The sequence below is a fragment of the Euprymna scolopes genome, chromosome 23 (assembly GCF_053919585.1).
Source record: "Euprymna scolopes isolate OS-2025 chromosome 23, ASM5391958v1, whole genome shotgun sequence".
Taxonomy (NCBI): domain Eukaryota; kingdom Metazoa; phylum Mollusca; class Cephalopoda; order Sepiida; family Sepiolidae; genus Euprymna; species Euprymna scolopes.
In genome coordinates this window covers 78,093,664-78,103,998 of record NC_136504.1, presented here as the reverse complement: position 1 = coordinate 78,103,998, position 10,335 = coordinate 78,093,664, and the positions used below count along the sequence as shown (strand labels likewise).

Here is a 10,335-nt window from a genome sequence, read left to right as displayed (position 1 = left end):
AATGAACACATTGTTACAAAAGCGTGTTAAGATATTTTCAGTTGTTTTTTGATGATGAAAATCATCCAAAAGGTTGAAGTCATTCTTTCAGCAGAAGTCAATTCTGAAAAAAAAAAATAAGTGGCCATATACTGCAGTTAAAACACATCCGACAATTTGTTTGAATGGGATTGCAGTTAGAAAGCAATTCTTTTCAATTTAGAGCTAAAACAGAAAAAACTCCACCGGACCAAACAAAGCCATTGTTTGGACAAAAGAACTTGCATTTGAATGTTTATTACCCCTCAAGCCAAATAATTATAGAAAAATAAAAGACCACCAAAACAACAGCAAGAAAAATAACAAAAAGTAAAACTACAAATATCAAAATGCAATAAAATTACAGTTTTAATCATTAAATAAGTTAAAATATGTAAAACTTATTAAAAAACCAAATTCTAGACAAAACTTTCTCTCCTATTGTGTGTGAGAGAGAGAGAGAGAGAGAGAGAGAGAGAGAAAGAGAGGGAACAAAATACACAATATATTATAAAATGAAATGCTGTAGAGACAGGATGCATGAAAAAGGCGAAAAGGAAACAATTAAAACAGAGGAAGAAATCATCAAAATGCAAGATTTCCCAGTCTCAATTCGGCTCAACAAAAATCTTCAGAAAAAGTGAAGATTTGAAATGTATTGAATTAATTCAAAACAGTTCAAATCTTCACGTTTTATGAAGAGGTTTGTGGATCTAAATGAAACCGGTAAATTTTCCTATGTCTAATTGTTTTCCCTTTTTTGTACATTATATATATGAAATTGTAGTTCCTGTCCATTTGTTCACAAGGCCCTTCTAGGGTTTTGGAAACAGACCCCCACTATCATAAACAGATACATTATGAAACTACATTACCCAGGTTACTTAGATAAATATCAAATGAGGGTGGGGGTGGGGTGCTTTATTGTATTTATAAACTTGAAAATACTAAATACATGTTTTAACTCCCACTAAAAAAATTGAATTTTATAAAATGTAAAAATTGAAAATAAATAAAGTAATAAGAACTGAGCAAAGGAGAAGATAGGGTTTCTCATTTAATCCTGGGCAACATTAAGCTTTCCTGCTAATTTAACATGAAGTTAACTGATTATAAACTGAAAGTGTCATTCAAATACAAAAACTTGTTTTTTATACTAGAAGTGTTTAATATATATAATTACTCACAGCTAACATTTCTAGAATAGATTTATATAATGGGAAAATTACGTGCTCAAAAAATGGATTTCACAAAAAGTTCTAATTCTATCTTACAAAAAAAAAAAAAAAAAAAAAAAAATATATATGTAAGAGAATTAATGTACCAAAAACAGAAAAAAAAATGAATTGAAACTAATTATTAAAACATGAGATTAATCAGTTAAAATTTCTTGCAAATAGACAGATTTGAATTAAATTATGAATACTCATTAAATTTTACCTTTCAATGCATGTTTGGAGATGGTGGAAAGATACAAATAAGATATCTTGGGAAATTATTCCAGAGAATTGATTAAAAGCAAGAAAATATATTGCTGCATGTAAGAAGGAAGGGAAAAGATTGTGTAAGAAACAGGGAGGTGAGAGAATTTGATAGAAAAATTTCACATTTGCACAAACATCTTGCATTGTTGCAAGCAAAGAACTGATAGCATATTCTTTTCCATTTTTTAACTTTCAATTAGTGATAAAAAAAAGGTTACTACAAATGGATCAGTTCGTATTCAAAATAGGTGTGAAAGCAGTCAGGTTAGAAGATAATTGGGTATTAATCATATGTGGCACTATCTGACAATGGTGTTGAAACAAGGCATTAGCAGATGAAAATATCTGGAATTAAATTTTCAAACTGCAGGTTGAGAGGAGAAACACAGATTAATGAAAGAGTTGTTTTAGGATATAGACAACAGAATAGTTCTCAAAATATTTGATAGCTATTATTTTTCCTGTTACATTAAAACTGGTTTAATTATAATTCTATTAAATTTAATTTCTTTTCAGCAATGAAGTTGGGAGTGTATGCAGGGATATGCATGATTTCTTAACACAAAAATATTTTATTCGTATGTGTATAAATTTCAGGTCAACACGATTGAGAATTATTACGGAATCAAAATCAATTTTTATCATGGTTTTAATTTTTTTAGCAATTTATTTGCTATAGGTTGACATTTGTATTTGTGTGTCTACTGTATAAAAAAAATACATCAATTATAGGACCCCCCCCCCCAACTTTTAAGTCATCCGCTAATTTGCAGAATCTTATAAAAACAGAAAAATGAAATTTCTGGTTTGTCATTTGGTAGTTCAAATATGAAACAAATATTTTAGTAAATAATCAAGTGTTACGTCTACATAAAAGTAGGTAATGTTAGCTATATTTACTTGAATCTAGTTGGAAGATCTTTATGATGTCTCAATTGTAAAGAAACTTTAATCATAGGTATTAGACATCAATTAATAAATATTTCCACAATTTCAGTTTCTTTATGATATTTTAAAGGATTTTTATGGGATATAATGTGGGCACTAATTTCTATTTGAAAATTCAAATATTTTAGATTTGCATTAAATATGATTCATAGTCATTAGACAATTTTCTGAATTTCAATTCAAGAACCTTTAAGCTTTTGCCTCAAATTTTAGACATTTTTTTTAGAATTAAAATCATTTAATGGATTTTGATTAAAGTTAGAATAAAGATTCTAAACACAAGATTAAATAGCATATATATCTTGTAATCTTTGTAAAGGGACATAGAAGTAATGGGACGGATGATTTGCTTGTGATTTATAAAGATAATTTTGAGCAGAAAGAATACATTTACCATTTACTAGAATTGATTTTATAGTATCAGATGATAAGTTATATTGGCAAATATGCTTATCATAGCGACAAGAAAAATCTAATCACTTCTTTTTTTATTGTTGAGAGTGAATATTCAAAAACTCTTTGAATTTTAGTACATTTTGCTGACAAATATTTTTTTTAATCTTTGATGCAGCTTTGTACACAATACTATTACAGGTGTCATCATTCTGTGGGCCTCTGTATAGAACAATAACAATCGCAATGTATTTTACCATTTAAGTGTCAAAATAAGCACACATTCTGTGCTACCATAGTTTCATACAGAAGGGTAAAATGATGATAGCCATAATGTTATCATGCAAGAAGTAAAATTTAAAAAGCAAAAAACTACTCATTTTGTTATGAAAATGCACAGATTCTGAAAGCATAAAACTAACAATTAATTGATTAGAAAAATTAATCAGGCACTTTTTTCATTGTGGTGAGACTGTAAACAAAAAATAATCACTAGATTGTGAAAATATTAAATTGCCTATTAACTATCATAGCTTCACAGTAAAACCTTATGTTTTCTGATTATAACAGTCCATAGTTGTGCAGCTTTGAAATATCATTTTGTAAATAGCCATTATAAGAACAATTCATAAATAAAATGATAATGCTTACATATGAGAATGAAAATAACTGGTGACTAACAATAAAAAATTTGAAACAATTTTGAAAATTAAATTACAAATAAAATTAAAATATTGTTTTTTTTTTTTCATCTATTTGTACTGCATTTCTATTTTATTTCTGCAAATTCTATGAATTCAGGGTAGATTTTAAGCTGCATCTGATCACCTGAACTACAGGGTATAAATGATATTTGTAATTTTCAAATGCTTATTTTATACATAAGTTTCTACTTTCATTGTTAGTTTTATCTTCATACTGTATGAAAATAACAACTATATTTCCATTCTTTCTTTTTTTTTTTTTTTTTAAATTATTCACAATTTTGAACCTTCATATTTGTGAAAAAGACACAAAGTACTTCTAGAAAACCGTACAGGAAGGTCAAAGAGATTCAGACTGCCCCACGGTTGTTAGAAAATGTGAAAAAGAAATTGAAAGGTTCAGGATTTGACTGAATCAACATCAGAAGGCAAACACATGATGATACAGTCAAAATGACAAAGTTTATCATTCAAGTTCAAAATTGGTGAGGTCATGACACCCTGTTTTCCTCAAGCTCCTCCGGCTGAACACTGATGGTTACATATTTATTGTGACATAGTAAAACCCTAGATCACCTAGTTAGGCTGTACAGAAGACAATAGGAAGACGCAGGCCTGTCAGAGAACTTTCTTTGACCACACTTCATTTGATATCCAGCCTCTCAGCTCATCAGATTGCAATTGCCTTGAATTTTTTACTTTTTTGTGGAGCACGTAAAAGCTGAAACACAAAGGATGAGCTAAATACCAGGACTAGTGACTTTGGTGGTCTAGGTTGGGAGATAATGATGAAAGTCAGTAGCTGTTTCCGAGACTGCAAACACAAAATGTGAGTTCATCTTTGGGAATAAATCATGAAGGCAAACTGAACTAAGTTTGAGGGGAAAAAAATAAATTAAAAAAAAAAAAAAAAAGCTACCATTAATTTTTTTCTAGGTGGTAATCTTACAAATACCGTCCATACTCTGTAACTGGATGATTAAATGAGATACATTTGGAAATTAAAATTGTTGTAGCTTGAAAAATAGTCCTATCACTATACATATAGTATTGGCTTCATTATTTTTCTAATGAAGAAATGCATGTAGAATGAAACATACTTAAAATTGCTGTTTTTTGGTTTTTTTTTAAACATTTTCTATTTTGTCCGATATTTTCTATCCAATCTCGTTCATAGTTCCCCAAAACATTTACAGGTAGATATTTCATTTAGGATTTTTTAATGATAATGATTAAAAACAAAAAAATTCATAGCTTTTCTTTTGAATTACAGAAAAATTCAATTTGAAATTAGAGGGTAAAAAAAGATAATGAAATTTTAAATAAGTTGCTAATTAAAAAACAAAAAAAAAACATGAAGATTTTCAAATGTACATTTAAAGAAAGAGTAAAGATTATGCTATTGTTTATTGGAAAGTTTTCTGGAAAAGTTGTTCCAACTGCAAAATGGCTGTATATATTTAGAATTAGTAAATGATGAAAGAGATTCATTGAAATATGAAAGAAAAGCTAAAAGGCGATTTTAGCCATCAAAAACATCATCCCCCTCTTCTTAGACACTTTATGGGAAGAATCATTGGGTTTATTGCAAGAAACTGGACAGCACCCATTTGAACTTTTAATAGCTGTACATATGAGACAAACATAGACATTAAGGAATAAAGAAAAGAAATCATTTTTTCCACTTTACTTTTTAAATATTTAATCACTTTCAATGAAAAAAGCAAGAATTATATATACATATTTCTTTTTACATTTTGCTAATTAATAATTAAAGAAAAATAGATCTAACTATAAAGAATCAGACATATTTTAAAAAGAAAATACTTAAACTAAAAGAATTTACAAATTTACCATGTAGAACTTAGTTAAAATAAAAAAAAATTGTGTTCTATTAATAATTTTATGAAGCAAGTTGGTAGGCAAATTATTTCAAGATTATAAAAGAGAGAAAAAAATAGGAAAGTTTAGTCTTTAAAAAATAAAGTATCTCTCTTTAAATGAGGAATGCAACAAAGCTTAAAAGAGCTGAATGATAATGGGCAAAGCAGATTTGCATTGAGAAAAATCAAAGATTATGATGATGAGTGCTCAAGTTACATCTTCAGAATGATAGGATTCTAGAAATAAAAATGAAGAGAATGATGCAAATATGGGCGAACACATGGATTTGTTTGCTTTGAAATATCTTCAATATACACAAAAGTAACAAAAGAATGATGCTGTACAAATGTAAAAGACTCTTATTTAACCAATGGCAAATTGATGGAAATAAAAACAAAGCCATGCAAAAAAAACAAAAAAAAAACAGATACTGAAAGCTGCAAACAAATAAGAGACAACAAAATATTTTGTGAAAAGCTTTTGCAGCTTAGAAGATGGCTTGAGCCAATTTTTTTCTTTTTTCCCTACTTATCAAGTCTGGATCATTTTAAAAAGATTGATAACCAAACAAAATAGAACCCAAATTCATACACACAGATATATATATATATATGAAGAAAGGGAAAAGAAAAAGTGGAGGATGGGCTTATTAACTTGCATCCCTACAAGGACAAATTTAAACAAAATGTCATTTTTTTATGTAAGGAAAATCTAGCTCTCCAACTCTTGATTAGGACAAAAATAAAATAAAAAAAATTATCAGTCTAAAAGGATTTCTCTCCCTCTAAGAACAAAAAAAAAATGGAACTCTGGAAGAGGCAGAATACAAGTAGAGTTTGAGAATTGCATTTAAATATGCAACCAGATTTTCCATTTTTTTGTAGATCTTTTGGTTTTCTTAAAAAAAAAAAAAAAAAATCAAACGCAGTAGATTTTTAAAACTCAGCTGAAGAATCAACATCTACAAGCAGAATTGAAGAGGTCAGCATGAATAGAACTGAAAAAAAAAAATTTTTTTTTTTTCAAATAAAATAAATTAACATTCATTTTGATAGAAATTTTAGTACAAATAAAGAAAACCTTATAAAAATGTTTTGAAAGAATAAGAAATTATCTAAGTGGATGTATAAAATACTCCCCCCCCCCCCCCCAAAAAAAAAAGATTTTGGATATTCCAGTAACCATCAGTTGGCAAATAGCACCCTTAAACTGAGAATTTATCAAAAATTACCAACAACATTCTCTGCACTTTAGGTGTTGCTGTGTACATTGAAGAACGAATATATCAAATACAAAGTTGATACAACAAAATGCATCTTGTCTTTTTGGTTTCTCAAATGAAGATTTACTGATAAAATCTAAACAATCCAGAAAAAGGAAAAAATTAAAACAAACATTTTCATTGGGGGAAAAAAATGGAAATAATTTTCTCCCTGAAATGTTAGACAAAATATGGAGTCAAACAAATTTAGAAGGATGTGAAAATGTCAGCAAAATTGAGAAATTATTTAACTCAACAAAATAGCAGGTTTGCCCTAGTCATTTTCAAGCTAGCAGTGATCAAGATTTTGCTGCTGTGTTGGAAGTCAAGTAAAGAGCTTTATTTTTTTTAATGGACTAGGTTGACTAATGCATAATCAAGGTAAATAATAGTTAAGAAAAAAAAGAAAAAGGGGTCTATAATCTATGTATGAATAATGACCCTGCCACTTTGCTTTGGGAATGGGGGAAAAAATTTGGTTTGGGCGCATGGTTTGTAAATGTCATACTGGTTGTTTTCGATCATCAACATCAAAATCAAATACCATTAATTTTGTCTCTTCTGTCCCATTACGACTGCCTACAGCACATATAAGTTTTGTATTGGTACAGCGGACTCGCCATACTACACCACCACTACCTCCACTTTCCAGAGTTACCAAGTTCCGAAGAAACTCACCAGTTTTTAAATCCCATATTTTCACAGTCCCATCATCAGACGATGTTATCACAAATTTCTTACTGAACTGTAAACATGTGACTGCACTCTGGTGCCGATTTGGACCCTGCAGAGTTTGCAGACAACGACCGGTCCGGATATCCCAAACTTTGACTGTTGAATCAGCATTGCCAGAGACCAAAATATTCTCTTTTAGCTCCATTCCACTGGTCAACGACTGATGGCCAATCAGCGTGTGAAGGCAAGTGCCAGTTTCAACATCCCACACGCGAATAGAGGTGTCTAGAGAGCCACTCACAATGTGAGTTCCATCAAATTGTAGCGAGTAAACTCTGTTAGTGTGTCCTTGCAAAGAGTGGAGGCAGACTTCTGTTTCTGGGTCCCAAACTTTAACCGTGTAATCATAGGCCCCACTGACCACTCGGCGGCCATCATATTGGACGCAACGAACTGCCGCTACATGCCCCATTAGAACATGTAAGCATTGACCAGTATCAATGTCCCAAACACGCAGGGTGGCATCACGAGAACCACTCACAACTTTCTTTTCATGCAGATGCATACAACGTACTGTAGATGTATGACCATACAGTGTATGAATACACTGCCCAGTTTCAGCATTCCATACTTTGAGAGTTCGATCTGTTGAGCCACTAATAATGATATTATCAGCCATTTGAGATGCCCATACACCACCAGTGTGACCAAATAATGTTCGAAGGCATTTACCAGTCAATGCCGACCACACCTTAAGAGTGTTATCATCAGAACCACTGACAATCTTGCTCCCACAAAACTCAAGGCAGGTTATCACATGATCCTCGTGGCCTTTGAGAAGCTTTGGGGGACGTATTTTCCCACATCTCCAATACTGCTCAATTTGATGCTGTCTCATATAAAGAGTCTTACAAGGACTTCGCAGCATTCCTTGCGAACGTCTTCGAACGCTGTATCCAAACACGAGAGATTCATCAATACCTTCTTCATTACATTTTTTACGCCAAAGTAAATTATCCTCAGTCAGAACTCGCCAATAACGACATGTCTGGGCAGCACGTAGAAGGTCCTTTGGACCTAAAAAGGACAACACATGTAATGCCAACTCCTTAGGTAGTAGAGAGATGAAATCACGCTGAAATTGAGGTTCGATGACTTGCATAATATGCCTCACCTGGGTTGGTTCGCAGAGTTCAATCATCTCGTCTAATGCGAGGCAGCGTTCCGGATTGCTCCAGTTTTGGAACGTATGGAGCCACTGAGCCAATTCAGGAGGTGGGTTGTTTTTTGAAGGAATCTTTTTCCGCGGGTAATTCAGATTTAATATTGATAAATTGGGAGTACGCAGTGCAGCATCTGGGCTTACAAGTTCGTTTGAGGATCGACAAACTTTTTTTCCTGGAGTTGTCTCTTCGTCTTCTTCCCAGCCTACCTGAGGCTTCCGTTTCATGATTGACTTTTCTTTGTGATTAGAAATGGGGATGGGAATGCGAGATCTTAAAGAATGCATAAGCCCCATACTTTGGTATGAATTGGGAGTTGAGACCCCACAGTTATTGTCAACACCTTCTATATTTACAAAAACATCATCATTACCTCTTGCGCGATTTTCAGCAGACTCCAAATTATTAGGGGATTTCCAGATTTCTGAAGAGTAAACAGCAATATTATTGCTTGATTCTGCTTGGACCCGCGGACTGGTTACCTTTTGGGGGTCTTGTAGTGTCATTTTTTCTTCACTGTCGTTTTGTAGTGAATGTTCTTTGGACACAAGTAGTTCTTTTTGTTCACTCCGGTCAAAGCTGGAACTCGTAGAGCTTGAACTACTGTCCACACTGCAGGATCCTTCCGATGTATATTCCGCGTGGTTAATCGGCAGGTCGCTGGTACGATGCAAACGTAGGCTACCCGAAGAAGACCTACTCTTACTTGTAGAAGGCTCGCATTTAGATTTTAAAATGTGAAATACGGTCGGACTTGAAGATACGGGAGAGGTAGATGTAGATGAAGGTGTAAATAATGACGAAGATAAAGTATTAGAAGTAGTAGTTGAGGGGGAAAACAAAGTTTGGTTGGTACAAATCGGGGCGGTAGAAATTTCCCCGAATTGATCTTCTCTAGAATCACTTGCATCAGTAACGCTGGAAGAAGATGAAAAAGATCCTGCTAACTGTCTCGATCTTCGTAATGATCTGGAGTTTGATGCTAAACAACCGAGGATCGGCTTGTTGGATTCTAACCATTCAGAACTAATCCCATTTACCTTGCAAAGGTCGTCCACACAACTGAACCCACCGAGACGTTTGCGTGCCTCTACTATACTTTCTGCTCTTCGGAGGCCAATCCTGTCCAGTGATGTAAGTTCCTCCACACTGGCTTGGTTGATATCTATTTTCTTCTCTGGTACAGCGGAGGTGTTCTTTTTTCTTCCTGCCATGTTTATTTTGATCGGAGACACGCTGATAAGCTATTATTTATTTATTTAGTTTTGACGGTTACGGAGAGTTGGTTAAGAACCGACTCTCTTACATGGCCGCCATTAGCCATCACAGCGAAAAAAGATGCGTCGAACCCACTAAAATGCCAATTCCTAAGCACTCTACTCACCCGTTAAAGCGTCCAGAAAGTATAAATGGCTCGTGCAGCGTTGTGATAATTAAAATGAAGAATTTCTACAATTTTTACAACGGAAGAAATTGTCACTTTTTCCTAAATTCAAGTTTCCTTTAGATGTATCTATGGTTTTAGTTTCGTATTCAAAAAGGTCTAGCTCTGTTAGAAAGAAGGAAAGGAGAAAAAAAAATAAAAACAACAAACAAACAAAAAACAACCGGAAGGAGAGGGGGGGGGGCAATTCGGAAAACCTTCCTCGCAATTAAATTTCAGATTTCCACCTTTTGTTTTCGTTCAATAATATAATTTAATTTATTAGGATTAAATTTAGATATTTTCTTTCTTCTGTTTGCTT

The 10,335-nt window shown here is 32.7% G+C and overlaps 1 protein-coding gene across 1 annotated transcript; it reads right to left on the bottom strand.

Annotated features, from left to right (window-relative positions):
- Positions 1 to 6,748: 6,748 nt before the first annotated feature.
- On the bottom strand, positions 6,749 to 10,129 carry LOC145246021 (F-box/WD repeat-containing protein 7-like). Its single transcript, XM_080107840.1, has one exon. It carries the CDS (start codon positions 9,802 to 9,804, stop codon positions 7,195 to 7,197), a length of 2,610 nt encoding a protein of 869 aa, XP_079963966.1. The 5' UTR covers positions 9,805 to 10,129; the 3' UTR covers positions 6,749 to 7,194.
- Positions 10,130 to 10,335: the final 206 nt, after the last annotated feature.

Bases quoted from the DNA above. Each gene is read 5' to 3' on its own strand.
- LOC145246021 (XM_080107840.1), bottom strand. From the start codon at position 9,804: ATGGCAGGAAGAAAAAAGAACACCTCCGCTGTACCAGAGAAGAAAATA.